Below are 23539 nucleotides of genomic sequence, written 5' to 3'. Positions count from 1 at the left end.
TATACACTGTATGTTTCTTTCTGTTCATTTTGTTGACGTGGGCTTACTTTCAGTAAAAACCCCAAATTCAGTTTTCTCAGATCATCGTAAATCTCGGCCTCATTCAGCCCATAATGCTGCTGAAGTGTTAAAGAAACCTGCTTGCTTTAACAGCAGAAGATGCCATGGCTCCAAATCATTACTGACTGAGGAAACGTAACGGTACGACTGATACCTACTGGGCATTTAAATACCTATATCAGAACAAGTTTACTTTTCAATTAGCATAAGCTAAAACTAAAATGTTTCTGAGCCTGAAACAGAAACCTTATTCGTCAGCAGCAGTCCAGATGGAAAACAGGAGGCCCAAGAACAAGCTGGAAGCTGTTACATAGAGTATAAAGTAAGCTCGGTTGATGATGATAATCTTTCTGGTCCAAAAGCCAGGCTTCCCTTCCTCCTTGGCATTGTTCGCAAGCAGAGACAGCATCCTTGTCAACTCCTCCAGTCCATCTGAGAAGTTGACAAACACCTGCAGCTGCTCCGTCAGTCGGCTGCTGCAACCCTGGAAAGATGATGACCCGGTTAAAAACTGAGATTCTAAAAATTATAATTAGACAGCAGGCCACTTTATGAGCTGTTTTGTTTTCTGACAGAAAACTATAAGGAATGAGTGTGAGTTGACGCTGAAATCAAAACACTTTTGCTCAAGCAGTCTTTCCAGTGGGGGTCTAACACCAACCTGCCCCAGGTCATTTGGCATCTTGTCTGCAGACACACCACAGATACATGAACACCCAGACCAGTTCTTCTCTTCTAGAGGAAACAGAAAAAGCACATTGTGCCTTCAGGTTTGCTGATTAGAATATTTGGAAGGCAAAAGATAAGGACTTTCTTCCTCCAACAGACTGGTAGTTTAGTGTTGTAGGTGTTTTTCTATATAGAAACATAACATTGTTTTTACTGTAAGTTTTTAACAAGTGTAAAATACTGAAACTTGAAGTTCTCTTTTACGTCTTGACCAAATTCAGAACAGTTTTCAGATTGAAATGAATCGTCTCAGTTGGATCCAGATTGTACTGAACATGTACAGAAAATATCAGAAAGTGTTTCTAAACAGAATTTTTAGTTTTGTTCAACTAAATTTTGTATTGATGTTAAATTTGTGTTTTACCTGACATTTTCTTAAGAGTTTACTAGTTAAAAGCCCAGAGCACATAAGCTACTCTTCTTACCTTTCTCACAGCTTCGGTAGTTGGCGTTTCTATCTTCACTGTCTGCACAACCGTCTTCCAAACTGTGTCGTTTGTTCCTCTCATTTTCCTGGGATTCAGACTCGATGTCCATCAGATGCATCATCAAAATCGTCTCCAGGAGGCTGAGGAACATCAGCGCAAAAATCCCAATGCAGTAGACCGCTGGGGAGACATTATTATAAAGATGGTGACAATGAAGAAATCACCACTTAAAATATTTGACAATGCCGCTGAAACAAGTTATTCAAAACTTTAAACATAAAATTAAACAGTGGGAAACAAGTTTATCACAGTAGTAAACTGTTAAAAAAATTATCCTTATGTTTCATTCCCATTTTCCACATGACTTTGAAAGACGGTCAACAAATGTTCAGCTGTGTTGAGATTGGGGATCTGGGAAGGCCAAAACCTTAATATTAGCCTGGTTAACATCTTCCAAAAACAGTTTACATATTTTTACAAAATGAATATTTTGAATATTTTTTGTTTTTAACCGATTGGAAATTGTATGTTGAATCCATTCTGGAAGGAAAAAAGGCAAAAAACTTTTCATTTTTATCTTTAAAACTTCATTGCATCTTCCCAGAACATTGTTTTACATCATTAAAATCTCAGAACCAATGAATAGAGTAGAGCAGGACTTGACCCACTTACCAATCAGCGGGATCCTGTCTGACGATGACGGCAGAATGTCATTGAGAATGAGCTGCATCACGGTGACAGCCAGCAGCACCGTGACCTTGAAGCTGATCTTCTCACCTCCTCTGTCTGAGATCAGGAAGGAGGACAAATCCAAGCACAAGAAGAAGAGGACAGGCAGCAGGAAGTTGACAATGTAGAGTATAGATCTCCTTTTCATATAGATCTGTAAAACAGATGTTTGGACATGTCATTGTTCTGGTTTCTAGATCTACTGTGAGTTTAACACTTCACAAACTCACACTAATTCAGTCTATTACACTCCCTAAGCTGCTGTGAGTATGTTAGGATTAACAATATCCATTATTTGAAGAAAAGACACAGACTGACGGTAAACATAAGAAGCCACCAGTTACTTACAGTGTAAATAATTGTGTCTTGCTGGGATCCAAATGGTTTAACCGTTTTGTTGGTAACTGTCATTTTAACAAACAACCACTCGTACTGCGTTCTCATCAACTCACGTGACCAATTAGTAGTCACTGAGGAGTTCAAGGAATATAACAGGTTAATTTCCTCAACTGGAATTGAAGAGAAAACAATGTTTTAACCCGGGGAAATGGACACAGCATGCAGCGGTACTTTAACAGCAACTGTAACAGCATCAATGCGAGCAGTTGGACAATAATCTGTCTCATTATCTCATCTAGAAGTTAGTGATTTAAAATTGCTGGTAAATCCTCAATGAGCTAAAATATCTCAATAAGATAAAAATCTGGTTCGAACTATGTGTTGTAAAGTCTCACGCAATCAGCACTAAAGCACTAGTAATCACAGAAATTAAAAACACAATTGAAAAATAGAAGAACAGCTTAAAACCGACTTACCGGAGTGAACAACTGATTTAATTGAGAGAGTGCAGCTCTGAACGTCAAATGGGAATTTAAAAACCTGCATCATGCATGTGCTGACCAGCACCTGGTCATTCTGGATTAAGACTGTGCCATTGTTGGTGATGGTGAGGTAAGGACTTGGAGGGGCTTTGTCCCTTTCTGTCCTGCAAAACAGAAATATTTCATTTATGATACATGCAGTCAGGACAAAGCAACACTTTGTCAGCCAGCACCAGACTGTGGATATTGTAACTTTCATCTCTTATTTTTCCACCACTGTGCTCTTTTCTTTTGGTATGTCAACCTATGGGGACATTAACCAGTTCACACCCATATTTTGTACTTATGCTATCTTGTCCTTTCCTACTCATTTTGTTCATGAAGGAAAGCTTTAAACCCAATATACTTAAATTACTTTCTCTGCTGATTGTAGTCGAGTATTTTGAAACATATATGAAGAGAAACAGTGAGATAATCATTCTAAGTTGACAAAATTGTGACCTTTTGGCTTTCCATAGTCCAGTACTTGCTCTCTGCTGCATATGTAACTCACTGTAAGCTAGATGTCTTTCACAATTATACGGTAAGTTGCATATATTTTAAACTCCCTGCTTGTCTTTGTATATCAGCCCCTCTTTTCCTGAGTTTTGTGATCACAAACTCACATTATCATGTGACTCCTGCGAGTTTCTGTTTGTTTGTTTTTTCCTTCCCATTCCTGAGTAGCTGATTCTTCATGCTGACTCTCCAAACAGCACACGGTAGTGCAAAGTGCCTTAAAAGGTGCCATGAAAGTTATCTTTATTTACTTATTTTCTGTTGACAACAAAATACAACAAATCTTCGGCTCATCTGATTTATTCTTCATCTGAAATCCTGCACGAGATTGTAATGACTGGACTGAGATGATTCAGCCACTAGAGTCACTTAGAAAGGTTCTGACCACTGGGGATTTTCCACTTTGCCTTGCTGAGGACTCATTAGGACTTTGCCACTTTGAGGACTCATTAAAGGGCTGCATGAGTATTGTGTTAGTTGTCTCATGTGTCTGACAGATTTTCTTGTCTTTCCATTAGGTCCAAAAGTTATCATTTAGATGTTTAAACAAAAAGTTAGTTTTGTTTAAACAGAGCAAGTGCATGCATATCCATACAGTACACTTACATTTCATCAATGGTGAGATCTGGCTTCCACAGAATATCTGTGGGAATTGTAACTTTTGTGATGTTACAGAATTTACTGGGATCCCAGGAAATGAAGTCATTCTGCCAGTGCTATGGAGAAAAGTAAAGAATGTGATCACAAATTTTAATACTACACACAATTTGGAAATATAAACATTTGAGAAAGCTTGAGGTCCAAAATTGGGTCGAAGAACCTCCAAAAGCAGTGTTTGCGTTGACCTTAACTTGAGTCTCCACTGGAGAAATCTGACATTCATTTAAAATGTCATACATTCTACAAATTGCATAATTACCTTAATTATAATTTTGTTGCTCAGAGAAATATTAATAAAAGATAATACTCACCATAACTATCCAAACATATGGTACAAATGTCTGGTCAATCTCTCTCTGCAAACAAGCATATTGGTGAAGACCAAAAAAATAAATAAATTTAAAGTGACCATTATGTTTTCAAATTAGGTGAATTAAAAAGATATGTACTCCATTTTCACTAAAAGGTGGCACAGTAACAAAAATGTTTTTCCTTTGCTAATGTAAAAGAAGAGAACACAAAGAAATATGTAACAGCTGAAGTATTAACTTGTTTATTCAGTTTGCACACAAGTTATCATTTAATAGCATATATAGCTGATACATGTAATTAGAAAAGAGTTTGAAAATGCTTCTGCAGTTATACTGCAATCATGACTGTTTCTGCAGACATTTACTATTTTGAATTCTTCAATAGGTTTGAGCACTTCAAAATATTAATCCTGGCAAATGGTAGACACAACAATAAAGGTATATCGTCTGAACTGACAAGATTGGGTTATTGTAGTGAAAGTTGAAGGAAAAGAAAACTTAGCTTTGCACATATTTATCACCCAGATATATGAAATTTGGCAATTTCCCAACTTACCACATCCAGGATAGCATACAGCAATACTTCCAGATGGACCTTTGTGGCTTTTCTGAAGTCTTTCACAGGTCGGGTCAAGGAAAACAGATCATTGCCTCTGTTCAGGTTCAGGTAGTTTAAAACCTCCTGATAACTACACACTCTTTCAGAGGAAGCCACTTCTACAACTTCAAACACAGAGACAAAGAAAAATCCAGGCACAATGGCAGAAAAATGCAAACATTTCTTCTATAGATTACAGCTTTATCTGTGTTATTTACTTGTGATCTTGAAATTAATTCATAATTTATGAGTCTCTGCTGATCAGTACAGAGAGAACTCACATTTTATCTATTAAATGTCCAATGTTTGAACATAAATGTGCACTTATGGTTAACCACAACAATGCTTTTTACATTCCCCGGAGTCTGACAGAACCCTCCAGGTCTGATGTAGTTACCATAAGTAAGTACAATACCGCAATGGTAAGAAAATATAAATAAATTAAAATCTATTTGTAAAGTATAAAGGAACCTGTCTCTATGGGTAATTATTGTTTAAACTATTTTCAGCTTTACAAGATAACATTACACAGGTTCAACTGTTTCAAAATTTCTTTGTAAAAACCACCACCACCAAAAACAAACAAAAAAAAAAACAACCCTTAGCTTCATAAAATAAATATAATTTAATAGGGGATGGAGGCTGCTTCTGCTAGTAGAGAAATATTGCAAATAAAAATGAGAGCACAGTAGTCTAGAAAGCAGATTCTAGAGTAACACAATCCTGACATATTATTCTAAGTTTTTAATAATAATAGTAATAGTAATAATAACAAGATTAATAATAATACCTATAAGGACGAAGTGAAGAATGAAGTCCCTCAGCAACATTTCTATGAAGTCCAGGCACTACGATGGTTGAACAGCAAGTGTGCAAATGAGATCACTGCAGAAATATTATACGGCCAAATCTTTCATAGGCAAGGGGTGGGCAAACCTCATCCCTAATCAAATTCTATGATATGATGGGTTTATTTGTTTATTTATCAGTATAAACATGAAATACTTACACCAATATCTGGCGCAGTTAAGATTCCAAAAAGTAGATTTGTTTTTAAATTAGAGAAAATTGAAAAGTGGAAGAAAATTTGGTTTTTATTTGGCAATTTTACAACTTGGTTCATACTTGAAAGATAATAAATATGGTTGAAATTAAATGATTTTTTTTACAGCTTTTTTTTTTGTACAAAACTTTATTGTATTTTTAAAAATAAGAATAAGCAATTTATTATCCGTCTTATTTAAAGACGGATCAAAAGACAGAGATCTATGGAGAGTGAAGAGTTTTAATAAATTAATGACACAGTTAAATAGTTATTACATAAGTTATTTATTGTCATTTAACACTCTTCACTCTAAGAGTCAGGACATACTGGAGCAGGAGTTTGGTATTAAGCTCTGAAAATGTAAAAAACAAGTTTATCCCTCATATGGTTTATATGTATATAACACCGGATGTTACTTCTGGTGAAAACTTAGAAGAAAACAGGAAGTGGTAGAAGGATGATGGTTTGTTTTTGTTTTTTGGACAATGTGTAGCTGGCTCCACCAGAGCTCTCACAGCATCACATAGTTCATAAAATGTTGTGTGTCATTCAAACATGTTGAATCCATAGTTTTTCTGTAAAATCACAGACTATATTTTTCCTCAAAACGCCACATTCGGACCTTGTTGCTCCAATGCCTGAATCAGACACTGACTTCTTCTTGACTGATATCTGATGAGCGCTAAATGGCTGAATTATGAATATATCTCATGTAACTTACATTCGCCGCTTCCATGATACTGAATGACATCATCTGACCAAACTTATTTTACAAGTGATTTTAATTTAATATCTAATGGAAACACTACAAACACGAAATTGCTTCTTCTTTTTTTTTCCAACATTAGCATTATATAGATTAAGATTTGTACACATTTGTAATGGAAATGGAGCTAGAGACAGAAACGCAGCGTGTTCAACACATAACAAAAAAAAAGGAGGAATATTTACAGGATGAAGCACAATTTGAGTTACAAAGACACTTATTTACCATTTAGGATTAATAGTTTTGTATTTCTATGGTACTACATGCTAATTGTTTTAATAGTACAGTGTAGCGCACACTAATTGCTGTTGGTATTAACCTAATATGATTCATCTTTACTCCACCCTCATTTTCCCATCACACACATATGGTTCTATGTGTCTTATCACACTGTATGACTTTCATTTTTATGTTACATCCATCAACATTTCATAACTGCAATGGCTTGACATGCTAAATATAGACAATCTAATTGTTGCTTAATAAGTCGCACTGTTTGAACCTGTTTTTATATGTTCAAACATTTCACAAACCTTCAGTTTGTGAAATGTGTGTCATTTGTTAATAACAAAGAAGCAAAGCAATCTCTACATGTTTATCTAATGTGGAAGTGTTTCATTTAAGCAAGTTACATTTTCAGCTGCTGTCCACATTGAAAATAGTATGGCTAAAAATACAGTGATGGATATGACATAGCATATTGCAAAAATCTTGTTGATTCTATCAGCCAGTTTGGTCCAGTAGCCTCTCTTTTCTTCCTGCTTATCGGTGTTGAGAAGAGTAATCATTTTCTTCATCTCTCTCAGTTCATCTGAAAACATCTCCAGTGTCAGTGGGCCCTCCGTGTGTTGGATGCTGGTATCCTGCAGAAGTAGTAGAGGTTATTCAGAAATGCTTTGAATGGACCCGAGTTAACCAAATCGATCAAATTAGAAAATATACTTCATTTATGTGTTATTTACTGAATGATTAGATCAAAGCATTTTCATGTGTTAAAAAGATTCAGATCTAATTTAATGCCGAATATGTGGGAAAACATCAAAGTGATATATCGACACATTTTTCATATAATTTTCTGAGCTTAAGTGATTTTGCCCAGATGAATAGTCAAAAAATTTCCATCATTACATGAGCCGTAAGAGTTCAAACCAAAACAGACTTGCAGCTGTTTTGCATCACAAACATTCTTTACTTTTTCTTTTACTTTTCAGTTAGTCACATAAAATCCCAGTAAATGACGCTGGTGTTTGTGATTGCAACATGTCAAAATGTTTAAAAAAAGATCAAGGGTTATGAACACTTTTACAAGGTAACAAGTTGAAACTGATTATACTCCTAGCTGTAAACTACGGACTTTAAATAAAGACTTCTAACCTCTTTGGCTGCAGATCCCCTTTTAAAACCTAATTTATCAATCAAAGATGCACCGTATTTCTTCATTGCTGTGAAGATGTAACAGATGTAAAAACAGTAGAGTTTATTAAACTAAAATTGAATAAATCTGCATGAATATTCAGTTTGTATAATCTGCCAATGACTTTCAGTTTTATACCCTCCAGACTTGGGTCTTGGGCTGTTTCGTCGTCTTCTGATGCAGAATCCTTCTCAATCAGATACTTCACAAAAATGGTCTCTATGAGGCTGATCATCATCATCGTAAATATCCCAAAACAGTACTTCACTGAAGGGGTTAAACAGCATTCGTTATTTAACACAATTATGCACGGCATTCTAGAACTATAATGTCATGAATGTTTAATTTTGAGCTTCATTACTTATAAGTGGAATGCTGTCGGAAGAAGAGGGCAAAATATCGTTGAGAATAAGCTGCATGACTGTGACGGCCAGCAGTACAGTGATTTTAAAGCCAACTTTTTCACCGCCAGTGTCTGACATGAGGAATGACACCAAGTCCAGACACAAGAGGTAGAAAATAGGAAACAAGAAGTTGACAATATAGATTACAGAACGCCTTTTCACAGTGATCTGTAAATTGAAAAGGTGAGAATTAAAATAGGAACAAATTCTTGCATTGTAAACAATTTCCTATTACATGACAAAAAAAGGAAAAAAAAAATACTCACAGGAAAATATAAATGCCCAGTTGAATTCCAGGTATGGACTGTCATGTTGCAGAACAACCACTCGTATTGCGTTATTATTTTCTGGATCCTCTTTCTGTATGTGTCACGACCATAGCGGCTTTTCAGGTATAAATCTTTTGCTGAGGTGAAAAGAAAAATCAAGTGCAAGGTTTCTCAGCAGGAAGAAAAAATAAAATGCATGTGGCATGTTTACAATTAAACATGGTGTAAAGTTGCCAAAAAACTACTTACAATCATATATGTTTGAGACGAATGTGATGTTGCAGATTTGCGTATCAAAAGGAAATTTGTTCACTTGCATCCTGCAGTTGGTCGTCACCACTTGATTGGTGCTAAACTCTGTCTTGCCATTGGAATTAATCTTGAGATTGGGACTTGAAAGAGACTTTTCCTTTTCTGCCCTGTAGGAAAAATGTACCTCAGTCATCACATACAATGTTCTGTCTCAAAGGTCCTTGTTAAATAATAAATATAAATCAATCATATACTGAGTGGATAAGCTTACATATCCTTAATTATAATGTATGGCTTCCACAAAAGTTCACTTGGAACTATGATTTTGTCGATTCCACAAAAGTTTTCTGGAGACCACTTAATGTAGTGGTTGGTCCATTCCTACAGAGGAAAAAGAGAAAAGGCAAGATTAGGTTAACAAACATAACTTCATATTCTAAAACATATCTTTTAGGTACGTCCTACCATTTTAACGCCAAGATGAGTCACAAAAGTCTGGTCAACCTCTCTCTGGTCAAACAAAATTGAAACAGAATGAATGAAGAGATTGCTGACAGCTTACTGTACAACACTCAAGGAAAATGTGATCAAAATTAACTGCTACGAAATGTTAAAAGTAGCAAAGTGGCTAAATTGTATTGGTGTAGTGTTTTTCACATGTCAAAAAACAATTTAATGTAAAGACGGGCATAAAGACATGAAGATAAAACAGCATAAATGTAAGACATAGCTTAAATCTTGTTAAAAGCCAGGCTGAATAAATGAGTATTCAGTATTTCAGTTATCTTATTCATGAAGGCAACACATTCCTTAATCTCTGAGGATGGATCCCTTTTGATTTTTGAATATTAATGAATCATCAGCACTAAAACAAATTCACGCTGGGGTATAGATACAAAACAATTCTAGGGGGATTTGCAGACAAATTCAGTCCATTCTACCCGTTCTGTTACCCACAGCGCCTTCTAGTGGCAGGTGTGGAAAACTAAAACAGCAAATACTTTTTCTGCTTTTTCTGCAAAAATACTGAGAACCGATTTTGTAAAGTGAAAAAAAAAATGTTTCTCTCATGAGTGCAGTGTGTAACTGATGTCCGTCAACAGTTTTTATAATTAAATTCAATTATTGTCTGGGGTGATCTTGGTGAGAAAGGGGAAATAAAAGGCTGGCGAATCACAGTAACACTCTCTCATTATATTGGCTGGAAATGTAACCAGGCAGAGTTACTGCTTCATTTTATGAAAAAGGAAAAACAATGTGCAAGCTGAGAAAAAAAAAGACGTGAGGGGAAGGGTTTAGCCCATAAAGGGTGGAAGTTTGATTGTCAGGAGCTGTGTTCAAAAACGAGAACAAGATGTTTGTGATGGAAGCTTGAAATCTGAACCGAAGAGGGTCAGATTTCACAAAGAGTGGAGGATGTTTCTTGATAACTTGCGAGAGTTATCAAGAAAGTACCTCTATGAATGGAAGACGTTTATTATTTATACAGCAGTTTTTTTTATCTGCTTTTGGTTTGATTCCCAGCTCAGAAATAAATGCACTGCATCTTTCTTTCAATGCATTTTGTTTAGCTTGTGAAGTTAAACCAAATGTGGAGGAATAACCACAGGGCAGCAGAGCTTCCGGGATTATAATCAAGATTGGCTTTGATGTCAACACTAATGTTGCAGGAGCTAAGGCTGTCATTGTTTGATAAAATAAAATAAAAACTACGCAAGGTGTTTAATTTTTTACAAAGCAGCTACATAAAATAACCAACTGGTTGTACTTCAGCGCTATCTATCATAAGAAATACATAATTTAAATGTTTGTTGTTGTTTTTTTTTTGTTTGTTTGTTTGTTTTGTTTTGTTGTTTTTTTTCAAAAAAACTGAAAGAGTTAGATATGTTTCACTTGTAACAACCTCTCTCTTGATTACTTGAATATAGTAGAAAAAACATAGCGACTTACAACATCCAGGATGGCCCAGGGATCTAATGTGAGATTCACCTCAAGAGGGCGGTTTCGTTCTTTGATAGGTAGGCCCATGGTGTACATAGCATTATCTTTGCTCAGGTTAAAGTGTTTCAGAATGTCGTAATCTGTACATTCCCCAGCTGAAATATCAAAAATAGTTGGAATCAGTAAAAGTATCGTTTTAAAGTATTTTGTGTTATTGATTTTCACATTTAGTAATATGTTTTGGCCTGAGATAATGTTTGCAAATACGTTAATGTAAGTCTTTCTTCCCCTCCCACCAAACCAGTGGAATAGCAAAGATTACTCTAGTAAAAATATAGCTAAATGTACTGAATCTGAGTTCATTTACAACAACAATGTAGAAACAATTTTCGAAAAAACAGATGTATTAACTTGTACTTTGTGGCTGCTTTTGTCCCTCCATATTGGCAACGACTCCACCTGTGGACAAGAAAAACTCAGGCATCGTTTTTTTTTTTCAGTGCTATAAAAATACAGTTTATTATCTATCTGAATCAGAAGACTTGATCTTAGAACATCACTAATCTACTTAATCAGCTTCAGAGCTTTGTAAAGCAAAACATTTAAACACAGAACAGCTGCTGGGAGCCAAAGAACCAACTCTGGCAGAACCACAAAGGGATCCGGAGGCTCCAAACTCAGTGGCATTAGTCTTATTGTTATTAAGGCTAAAAAGTTCAATGTCATCTGTGATTTAATATCACATAGAAAATTTAATAGCTGTTATACTGAATATTTGTTGCCAAATTTAGTCAGATAGATCTACACTGCAAAGACACAAAATATTACAAAGTACTTTTGGTCTTGGTCTGGTCTTCGGCAGATTATTTCACTTATGACGAAACATTTTTCCACATGTTATGAATTAAATAATCTACCAGTGGAACTAGTACTTTTTCTACAATTTCAAGGAATTATTGACTCAAAACAAGGTCCTATATCTTGCTTAAAAGTCAACTATAAGTTACTTTTGTCCCGTTTCAAGTGTACTAAAATATTTACGCCGCAAACTAGACAAAAAATACTTGGTGGTAATTTATATTTTTGCAGTGATGTCTTGTTTGGAAGAATGAAAGCGGGGATTTTTCTTAAAACTAGACTCAGAAGGGAGCATATATAAAATTAACAGAAAATAGATAAAATAGATAGAGGAAAATCCTGAAAGTGATCCATGCCACTATATATACAAAAAAGCACATTTAAAACAACAGACAACATTTACATGCACTTACAGTTTCAACTTACATGGTAAGAGGAGCAGAAAGTACAGATTTGTGAGCCTCATAACTGTCGGACTTCAGTGTTTGTCTAAATCTATCCTGAGAGTTATCAGGGGATTCTTCTGTCTGAACACAACCAGAACATCTGAACACAACCAGAACAGAGCAGCAAATGTATTGATGCTAAATTTGCCTTTCCAAATGAACAGAAGCTGCCGGAAAGGGCCAACACCCTAAGCACTCAACTGTTTATGTCATAAAAGGACTTATGTCCATTTGAGCAGATAAAATGATAAAACCATGGCTTTTACATTTTATGTTTTAACTGATTGACAAAGTATTGTTGAGAAACACTCTAGTACTTATCGTCAAATAATTGTTGCCTTCAAACAGAGCTACTTATTCTTACATTGTCAATTAAGTTGTTGTAACAGTTCTTAATGTACTTGTAAGATAGTTATTCTTTCAGATTTTTTTTCAATTGCACTTTTCTATTGTGCAGTTAAACGGGCCCAAAATTCACTACACAACTTCTTCTTTTATGTACAACCCAGCATTGTTGCTCAGGCAAGAAATAACAGAGTAATGTGGTTACATTAAGCATGGAGATCAAAAACATAAAAAATCTGGCTGATTTTGAAAGTTATTTAGCAATTTTTACTCCAAATCTGACCAACATTGGTGTGAGATTTCTTTCATTTCCCTCAATATTTGATTTAAGAAATAACTTTTCTGTCTTTGGGAGCGACTCTGAAGTAGTGGTTAACCAAGTCTTAATTTTTTCAACTGCTGCAATACTATATCTTTTTTCTTTTTCATTTGTTTTCCACATTGCTTTAATAGTGGCCTGTGTTTGCATGACCTGCAGCCATTTGGATTATTTGCATTTTGGTGAACACTTGAAGCAGAACTACAACATGACGCTGCCACCCCAATACGTCACAGTTAGGATGGAAAGAGCATTCCCCTTTTTTCTTCCACATGTTACAATGGTCATATGCTCATAATAGGTCCTATTCAGCTTCATCAGACCACAGAGTATGTCTCCAAACATTAGAATTATCAGTTTTACTTTTTATAGGTATATGTTTGAGTAAACTGAACATTGTTATTTTATTCTATGAACTACGGACAACATGTTTCCAAAATTCCAAGCAAAAATTTAGTAGATGAGAAATGGTCAAAATAACAAAACTTTTGTAGTGCTTTCAGACCTCAAATAATGCAAGGAAAATAAGTTCACATTCATTTAGAAACAGCAGAATTCAGAAATTAATATTTGGTGGATTATGAAAGTAAATATGTGCACATATTTACTTCCATAGACCATCATGATATATATATATATATATATATATATATATATATATATATATATATATATATATATATATATATATATATATATATATATATATATATATATATATATATATATATATATATATATATATATATAGATCCAGACAGACAAGATGGTAATGGCGAACCAACCGGACATTGTGGTGGTGGATAAAGAACAGAGGAAAGCCGTTGTGGTGGATGTAGCAATAGCAAGTGACCACAACATCAGGAAAAAGGAGCACGAGAAACTGGAGAAATACCAGGGCCTCAGAGAGGAACTGGAGAAGGCCTGGAAGGTGAAGACCACAGTGGTGCCTGTGGTCATTGGGGCCCTCGGGGCAGTCACCCCCAAACTGGAGCAGTGGCTCAAACAGATCCCAGGAACAACATCAGACATCTCAGTCCAGAAATGTGCAGTTCTAGGCACAGCCAAGATACTGCGCAGAACCCTCAAGCTCCCAGGCCTCTGGCAGAGGACCCGAGCTCAGAGGATGAAAGAGACCACCCACGGAGGGTGAGAGGGGAATTTTTTATATATATATATATATATATATATATATATATATATATATATATATATATATATATATATATATATATATATATATATATATATATATATTATATATATATATATATATAATATGTCTCTAAAATATGTAGAAGAAAGAAAGACAACAGACAATAGGTGCAATTTATTATTAGTTTAATTTAGAGAGCACTTCCACATATGTCACACCTTTAAAGTATAGCACTTATACTGCTATTAAATTTATGTATAATTCATATAAATAATCCAAGTATATCTGGGTGCCTATCAATGTAAATGTATGACCTCTTAGCAGGAACAAAGCAGGAACAATAGTATTATGTTTAGTAAGGGCTCCATTATTGGGACAGTAGTTAGTAAGAAATGTTTAAAATACATACTTATGTCACTTTTTAGCTATTTCTCTGCCTCTTTTTGCCTTATGAAGATACACAGCAAAAAGCCATTATTGTAGTTCTTTGCACCTGACAATGTAACACACATATTGCAATTTGAGTCTCACACTTTTTTGGGCTTATTAAATAGAATCAGCTGCAAGAATTTTGTGAATCAGAAATGCCATACTTGACTTACTAATCAAAGTGAACCACCAGCTTTCTCAGATCTCAAGATTAATATCTGGATCATTCCAATGAATCTGATTTTGAGAGCCACACTGAGAAGACGACAGATAAAAACAAAATGGCTGCCAAGACATAGAAAATGGAAAAAATCTTGTCTATTTTCTTGGTGACTCTGGTCCAGTAACCATCCTTCGTCTCTTCAGACTCTTTGTCAAGGACACTTCTTTTAATCTCTCTGAGCTCATCTGAGACTTTCTCCATGGCCAGGAATAACTCAGTCAGTTGGGTGCTGCTGCCCTGCAAGAATCAGAGTCAGAAGTTATAAACCAGATAATGGGTCATCACATTGCTTATCACAAGAGAATATCTAACTATCTGTTGTTGTTTTTTAAACAAATAACTTCTGCTTCTTATTTCTGCTAAAGCAGCCATCAAGTTGTGAGAACCTGACCACTGAAATCAACCCCTGAAGAGATTACACTAACCCCTTTGCACATGGATAGTGTTTGATCGGTCATCTCATCACTGGTGGAGGCAGTGGGGGAAGCTTTTATTATTTCTGAAAGAGAAAGAAAGTGGAGGATAGTTGAGGGTGAACACAACAGCTGCATGGATCTGTGTATGTCAATTATATATATATATATATATATATATATATATATATATATATATATATATATATATATATATATATATATATATATATATATATATATATATATATTATGAGAAACTATGTAACCCATGTTATTTTAACGAATATGAATTATAGCCTTATAGCCTGTAATGCACCATATTGCCGACAGATGGCAGTAAATGGTTTCAAGGTAGTCTAAAGCTACAGTGATACACTACAGAATATGGGCTAGAATAACCAGAAGAAGAAGAGAAAAAAACGTTTTGTGATCACTTTAGTGACAAAACTCAGTTTTCATTTCAATATTTTTCAAGAATTAGTTTTCATTTATGGTTATTTTTTTATTTCTGTGTACCTGGACCCGGAAGAACTTTGTTTTCGAGATTAAATTTCTTTTTTTTTCTTGCTGCGAATCTCCGGTGAGTTCTGTTCTATAATTAGCTTCGTAAGCTATCGATTTGCCACAAGCTAATATTTTGCTGTTATGTAATTAAAAGTTATCTTACGAAGCTCGACACTCTCTTTCTTGCTTTCCAGGGATGAAGAGTCTTTTCCCATCAGATAATTCAAGAAAATGGTCTCCAACAGGCCGAGCAGCATCAGAGCAAAAATCCCAATGCAGTAAATCACTTGGAGGAACAGAGAACACATTATGGTGAGAATGATAAGTCATATGATCAATTTAGTGGCAAATGCAGGAAACATTTTTAATCACCAAGAGCAACACAATAAAAGATCTGTTCATGAATGTTTTCACAAATTATAATCCAGAATGAAATGTCCCCAGTGGTTATGCTTGGTTACATAGCAGAGGGCCTTCTCCTGAATAACTTTGATGAAATGAAGAAACTCAATGGAAAACAAGCATGCAAAGTGATTATCAAAAAATATCCATATCCCTTTAAGATGTTTATATTTTCTTATTAATTAACTATTTTGTTGCCCCTATTTTATTAGTAATGTCCCTTAAACAACAACAACAAAAAAGCATAAGTCATCTCATTTAAAGTTTGTCATAAGTCATTGATGGCAGTGGATGCATCCAAGATTTGGAAGAAGATGCTCTATTCATATGAGAACAAAATTAAACTGTTTGGCTTGCTAGCAGGATGCTCTTTGTGGCTGGAAGCTAAACCTGCATGTGTTGGTCAATGCCATGCTGCCCAATGCTTTCTTTAGCAAGGAAGGAAAAGCTGGTCAGACATGATAGGAAGCTAAATACAGGAAAAACATAGACTAAGACTAGAGTAGAGATTCACCTTTCAGCAGAACAATAAAATTAAACGTTCAGTCGGAGCTTCAGTGGAATGAATGAAATCAAAGCAGATTTGTGTAATGAAATGACCTAGTCAAAGTCCACACCAGGTAAAAAATTCTAACCGGTAGGTTAAATTTCTCCACTTTGTTGGTTAATCACATAAAAAACTAAATTGTTTTCTGCCGAAAAGTTGGAGGGGTGGTAATACCTTTGCATGTTACCTGGAGACAAGACAGCTGAGATTTTTACCTATAAGTGGAATCCTGCTTGTAGTAAAAGGTAGGATTTCAATGAGAATCAGCTGCATCACTGTAACAGCAAGTAGCACCGTGACCTTGAAGCTAATCTTATCTCCACCACCGGTCGGCATCAGGAGGGAGGCAAAGTCCAGACACAAGAAGAAGAGGACAGGCAGCAGGAAGTTGACGACATAAAGTGCTGACTTCCTCTGCATGGTTACCTGTAAAAAGGTATGTTACATTGTTAAAATCCCCTTTTCTTTATGATTTTTTGAAAAGCCATCACACTTAGCTATAAGGTGAGTAGGTAAAAGCAGAATAGCAAAGATTCTTACACAAAGACAGAATACATTTTTATTCAAAAGGTGGTATTAAGTAAATTTACATTTTACTAAAGGCAAATCAGTTTACACTGATTATCTAATATTGATGGAGACTGCACGCATTAAGTTAGGAAAGTGCACAACTCTACATTTTCTTATGCCTGTCCACAGAATGTATTGTAATGTCATCTATTAAGGACTTTACCTGAGCCTAGCAACAGAATGAATAGAAAAATTTGCATCAGCAACTGAAAATAACATTTCAGACAAATCTGATCTCTGTCAGTGCAGGGAGACACAAGTTGAGTTCTTCAGCTTGTCTGATTCAAAGATCTTCAATTAGGTTGGCAGCATAGCTTGGCTCAGCACAGAGAAAGTAAAACAGAAAACCTTTGCCTTATGTGACCTGTCTTCAGAATACTTACAGTGTAAATGAAGTAAGTTTGGTTGGAGGTAAAATATCTGACAGTTTTCTTGGTGACTGAGAGATTGAGAAACTCCCACTCGTACTGCGTCCAGATTGAATCATGAGACCACTTTGTGATCATTTCATTGTCTTCAATTGTGCCAATCAATAATTCTTCACCTGAGACAGAAAACCCCCCAGATTGATTCAGTAATAATTTTGAGAATACATTATGCAATTTCAATAGTACCATTTGAAAATCTAGTTACTACAGAATAACATGCAGAGTGGTTAATGGGTTAAGTGTCAATCCAGTAAAAAGCCGTGCAAGAATTTCTAAGTAATCGAAAGTGACTTACAATACATTGATTTTAAAAGGATGCAGCTAATTTTTACAGACATTGTTGAAACATGTTTAAAGCATGTGACTTTATTCCTGTTTAAACAGGATTAAAAGCACAAATGCAGGCTATTAATACAGCATTAAAACTGTTACACTATAAATGGCTGTTCAGGATATATGTAGTGTCTGTGAAACTATCTCAACTCTATGGTTATGCATTTCTACTTTTTTCCATTCTTTTACGTATTTTTTCTTCTTGTTTTAGCTGAATTTTATTTTTTATTTCATTTTATACCCTGAGTGTTGATTGTGGGTGAGGAGTGTTCAATGTTTATTTCAATCATGTTTTCTATGTTTCATATCTGCAAAATATCAATAAATATATTGTTAAAAATGGTTGAATAGGGCTTACTGGTGTATGAGAGAGACCTCACGGTCATTTTGCAGCTCTGAATATCAAAGGGAAAGTGGAAGATTTTCATCTTGCAGGTGCTGATCACTAATTTATCATCAGTGTGTAATACCCAGCCAGACGAAGTAACTCTGAGAAAAGGATTTGGTACGTCTTTATCCTTTTCTGTCCTGTAAGAGAATAAAAAAGACTTAGCGGCAACATTACACTTCAGTCAAACATCTCTTTCATACTATGTCATAACTTGACCTTCTTACATAATTATGTAGATTAGGTTTGCATAACACTGAAGCTGAACGACTTTTTTTAAATGTAAATCAAAATAATTGGTAACACTTTATTCGAAGCGTGGTGTGTAAGACTGACATGCCACTGTCATAGACATGACATAACACCTGTGTGAACATGAAGGAGACTTCATGAATATATCTGACTGTTGTCATTAAGTATCATTCGATAAATAAGAAAAGAACCCACCACTGAGCCCCAAACCCAGCTCCCTAGCAATTATCCCTCACTTAAGTAAAATGTGACACATTGGACTAGTTGTGGACTAGATGTGATTTAATGTTAACATATAAAGTTGCAAAACTTTTCAAAGTTTGATCATTAATACTTGTTAACATATTTATGACAGATTATGATTTCTTGATTAATGTCAGGTTGTCACAACAAAACCATTTTAATATCATGTCATTAGAAATATATTTTTTCTTGGTTAATTACAAGTTATCATGACAAAGACATTTTAAACAATATCAACTTTGGATTAACAGTGTCGTTATTTACAGAATGACACTTAATGACAATAGAAATATTCACAAAGAGACTTTTATGTTCATGACAGGTGTTATGTTTATGATAGTGGCATGTCAGTCGCACACCCCTTCAAATAAAGTGTTACCAAATAACTGAATATAATTTTAAAAATGATGATACATTATGTGGTCGCTGAAATGTATCATGGAAAAGAGAAACAATAGTTTGGAATGTGAAGTTTTGATGCTTTCAAACCTGAGATTTTACTTATTTATCTATTTATTTTATGTTTGTTTTATGTCAGTTAAGAAAAAAAAATATTTGTCACAATTTTTTATGCCTCAGTTTACAAAGTTTTAAGCATAACAAAACTGAGCAGATTTACATTTCTTGAATGACGAAGTCGGGCATCCACAAAGATTCACGTGGAACTACCACAGAGAAAATTCCACAATAGTCCTCTTTATTCCAGTGAATAAATTCATTTATCCATACCTAAGTAGGGAAAGACAAAACTGAGTCAGTAGTCTGATTTGTAGTCAAGCATCAGCTATTTTATTCATCTGACAAATGTGACACTTTTCAGAGAATACTCACAGTACTAAAGGAAATGTATGATATGAAGGACTGGTCAGCCTCTCTCTGGAAAAACAAAAACAAGATGTATGAAAATATTTCTAGTTGTTCAGCATCTAGAACAGTTTACATGTAAAAATTTATATTTTAGGCCTGAACTTCCATACCAAAGTCATTATTTGGCATATGGTCCTGGTTATCAATTCAACAACACAAGATCTTACAAAGGTTACTTAAAATCATTTAACACTATGGAGAAAGTGGCTGGGCCATATCATATTCACAATAATATCAGTCAAAAATAACTTCGGGGTGGGGAAGGCAGGGAATGAAAGCTAAAAATCAAAACACTGACAGAAAATGAACAAAGTTCCTGATCATTAGAAAGTGTGCACAAGCTTTTACTGCTTACAGTAAAAGCTTTATCAGCGCAGACCCAGAGTCACCGCTGGGCAGTGCGTGTAAACGCGCACACCACATATAATTCTTTGTTCACAAAGATATATCATTCTCACAAAAGGCTTAACACCACCTCTAAACGGTCACCTATATTGTAGGTTCACCTTAGCTTTGCAAGCAGAGCAAACGCAGCGGCTTTTAAACTTGAGTCATATCTTGGTGAAAAATTATCCAAAGACATACGATTCCTCACAGGAGGTTGATATAAATGCAGATAAAGGTGAGCCTCTGTCCTGTTTGAGCGAAAGAGGCGCACGTAAGATCAAAGCCGCGATAGCGTGCAAGGCGGTAAACATGCAGCGACGTCAGCAGTGTGATTGGTACACGCTCCCGGCTTCTTGCCCATGTCCAATGCATCAACCATAAACCCATCCTTCATTAATAATTCTGCTCTGCCAGTGAAATGCTCAGCGCAACAAAGATGTTTGCAGTCGGCTTATGTAAAAAAACAAGAAGAAAAAAAAAGCAGTAACATTTTTATAATTTTTTTAAGTAAAACTAAAAATAAGCCTGACAGGGAGGCAAGTAAAGCCTGGCAGCCCACCAGTCTTATAATACACTTGGGGAAACTGCATATGAAACAACTCATGGCAGAATGACCTGAAAGCCATAGTAAACAATTCTTATTCTTTATAAGACAAGAAGATCTTAACCAAATATTTTAAAGCTAGCAAACAAAAATGAACTCCAATAAAAATAAAACTGACAAATGAAATAAAAACAGAAACTTACCACATCTAGAATGGCATAGATTTCCATTTCAAATTGAACTTTAACTTTGCTTTTATGATTTTTAACAGGCCTGATCATGGTAAACATTTCCTTATTCTTGGTCAGGTTTAGATGCTCTAGAACATCCCAGTCACTGCAGAATTTTTCTGCAAAAACAAAAAGCACATGTTTGTTCTCCACTATTTACATAGCAAAGGCAAGAGTTGATCATATTACGCTAATATCATATTATGCTAATAATTTGCTGGAACACAGAATTTTGTCTTTTGTCAAAGCAAATTGTTCATGTCTCAGCAAGAATATGCTGAGACATGTTCTTGCTGTCAGTGCATGTCTCAGCATGTATAGCCTGAATTATTACAAATGCTTGATTAAAATCTGTGTTGCTAAATCAAGACTTTGAATTAAAGTCTAAATTAGGTCACTTCAACTGTTGATAGCTCAGTTGGAAATAATGCTAAACAGTTGTTTTAATCTGATGAAGAGCAGTATAATATGAAATAAAAAATAAGGTAAAGATGGACAATAATTGTAAAAACAAATAGTAACACTATTTCACATTATAGTGACAGTCAAACACAAAGCATACAGATTTCGAGATTAACCTTTTCTACTTAAAATCTGGGGGGAAAAGTCAGTATTTCACTAATATTGTGTCACTGTGGGGGGAAACGTCACCTCAAACTTGAAGCTTTTATAATGTCTTTGGTCATTTTTCAGAGAAATAATTAACAAATATTATTCACAATATTCATGTTAGTTTATTGCAGTTTTTGAAAATTTGAGCAGGCTGCACTGTGCCACAGTTGGTAGAGCTGTTGCCTTGCAGCAAGAAGGTTCTGGGTTCGATTCCCGGCCCCGGTCTTTCTGCATGGAGTTTGCATGTTCTCCCTGTGTATGCGTGGGTTTTCTCCGGGTACTCCGGTTTCCTCCCACAGTCCAGAAACATGTCAGGTTAATTGGCCTCTCCAAATTGCCCCTAGGTGCGAGTGTGTGTGCATGGTTGTGTGTCTCTGTGTTGCCCTGTGACAGACTGGCAACCTGTCCAGGGTGACCCCGCCTCTCGCCCGGAACGTTAGCTGGAGACAGGCACCAGCAACCCTCCTGACCCCACTGAGGGACAAGGGTGTAAAGAAAATGGATGGATGAAAATTTGAGCCACCAACACCACATTTTTCTGCCATCAAGACTGGTTTATGTGCTTCTGTTGGTAAGGGAAAAAATACTTTGAAAACAACAAGGTTACCTGGTAATATCTTATTCGGTTTTACAGCTCAGTAATCACGTAAATTTTTTTGCTTACCCCTTTCATCAGATCTCTCGCTGGATGTCTGGTTTTTATAATCCGATTGCTGATAGCTTGTGGTATTCCAATCTGTTTTATTAAAAAATAAATGAATACAATTTTTTTTATTTGTATGTTATACATTTCAGATCAAACTTTTCATAATTAAGTGGTGCTGGAATGTATTAAACTGATATTAGAATAATAAATGAGAGGGTAAAAGCCCCTTTTATGCTGACTGGACAATATGACAAATTAACCAAAACTTAATTCATATAAAGAAATAATATGGCTCCAAACAATGTTGCAGTAGAAAGAGTTGCTATGTGTTGATGGCTCTTAAGAGATGACCTCTAAAATCATTTGACAGACATTTCTTACCTGAGCTTTCTGTGTAGCTCTGATTGGATGTCGACTGGCTGTTAAGATCATCTTGTATCTCCAAACTGGACATTAATCCACCTGACAGAAGAGAATTTGGTTTGGTGCATTTTTATAAATGCATAGTCATGCATTAAAATGTTGATGCAGTAATGGGATTGCCAACAATAGCTTGCTAAAGTAATTAACTGGGAAGAGGTTACTGGTTTCTCAGTCAGAAGCTGGTTGCAAACCTGACGCCAGCAGGTGTCAGTCAGTCATGGTAGATCTGAAATTTGGTTTGATGACCTCAGTATGAGAAACTACAGACTGATAGGAGGAACCAAAGAGCCCAGTAAAGGTAAAGGCAAATCTTCAGAAGTCGGGATATAATTAATTTAATTTCACATAATTATCGCAGTAGGATTTGTTAAAACTTAATTAAATATATTTGTCCTATTTGATGTTTGTTGTGACGTATACTCAAAAACGAACGAGGTAATCAGTCCAAGTTTGTCGTTTATTGAATGTTCAGAAACTACAGCGGGTGTAATGAGCCACAGCAAGCGCCCCGCAAGCCGAGCAAAGACTACGTTAAAAACACAACATTCAGTCCGTTACGATATCAGGTTTTGTTGAGGAAAAGAAATAATTCTTAGTGTTTAATACAGTTAATCTTATCACATGTGAAAAAGGTAGATTGAGCAGGATTAGTTTGAGTAAGAGGGCTTTAAGTTAGCCCTGCAGAAAAGAATGTCTGTTATCAGGAAGGAACCACGCCATAAATTAACTCACGCACACAGGTAGTGGAGGAGACAAGTCAAGTCAACTCCCACAGAGAAACACCACAACTTAAGGAAAAACAAACTAACATCGCATTTCAAACTGGCATGAGAAGAGCTTGCTCTAAAATTACCTTTGGTCTCACTTGTCTACAGAGAGAGAAGTCTCAGTTCTGAAAAGAAACAGAGCTGATGGTCGTGATAAAATTGCTTCGAACTTTTCAACTTAGTAACTTGAAACTGGGTCTACCCATACAAGGAGAACAA

General features: G+C 35.5%; 3 protein-coding genes across 3 annotated transcripts; all 3 read right to left on the bottom strand.

Annotated features, from left to right (window-relative positions):
• Positions 1-84: 84 nt before the first annotated feature.
• On the bottom strand, positions 85-5910 carry LOC106920258 (5-hydroxytryptamine receptor 3A-like). Its single transcript, XM_014991168.2, has 10 exons — positions 5685-5910; positions 4853-5019; positions 4297-4341; positions 3932-4041; positions 2762-2931; positions 2295-2455; positions 1890-2100; positions 1215-1397; positions 722-795; positions 85-544 (listed from the first exon to the last, which is right to left on the bottom strand). Exons 1-10 carry the CDS (start codon positions 5722-5724, stop codon positions 308-310), a joined length of 1398 nt encoding a protein of 465 aa, XP_014846654.2. The 5' UTR covers positions 5725-5910; the 3' UTR covers positions 85-307.
• A 793-nt stretch (positions 5911-6703) lies between these two features.
• Positions 6704-11300, bottom strand: LOC106920254 (5-hydroxytryptamine receptor 3A-like; the record flags this gene model as incomplete). The annotated part of the gene is made up of 9 exons (XM_088001063.1): positions 6704-7568; positions 8080-8147; positions 8267-8386; positions 8481-8691; positions 8790-8929; positions 9042-9211; positions 9316-9425; positions 9510-9554; positions 10995-11300. Coding segments are annotated over 9 exons (1434 nt in total), but the record flags the coding sequence as incomplete, so codon positions are not given.
• Positions 11301-14293: 2993 nt separating this feature from the next.
• On the bottom strand, positions 14294-22593 carry LOC106920255 (5-hydroxytryptamine receptor 3A-like). Its single transcript, XM_088016615.1, has 10 exons — positions 22512-22593; positions 20846-20991; positions 19676-19720; positions 19464-19573; positions 18320-18489; positions 17584-17744; positions 16846-17056; positions 15845-15967; positions 15187-15260; positions 14294-14998 (listed from the first exon to the last, which is right to left on the bottom strand). Exons 1-10 carry the CDS (start codon positions 22582-22584, stop codon positions 14762-14764), a joined length of 1350 nt encoding a protein of 449 aa, XP_087872741.1. The 5' UTR covers positions 22585-22593; the 3' UTR covers positions 14294-14761.
• Between the last annotated feature and the right edge of the window lie 946 nt (positions 22594-23539).

Source organism: Poecilia mexicana, unplaced genomic scaffold (genome assembly GCF_051168715.1).
Source record: "Poecilia mexicana isolate PSO_F unplaced genomic scaffold, ASM5116871v1 scaffold_19, whole genome shotgun sequence".
NCBI lineage: Eukaryota > Metazoa > Chordata > Actinopteri > Cyprinodontiformes > Poeciliidae > Poecilia > Poecilia mexicana.
This window is presented reverse-complemented; position numbering and strand designations above follow the sequence as displayed.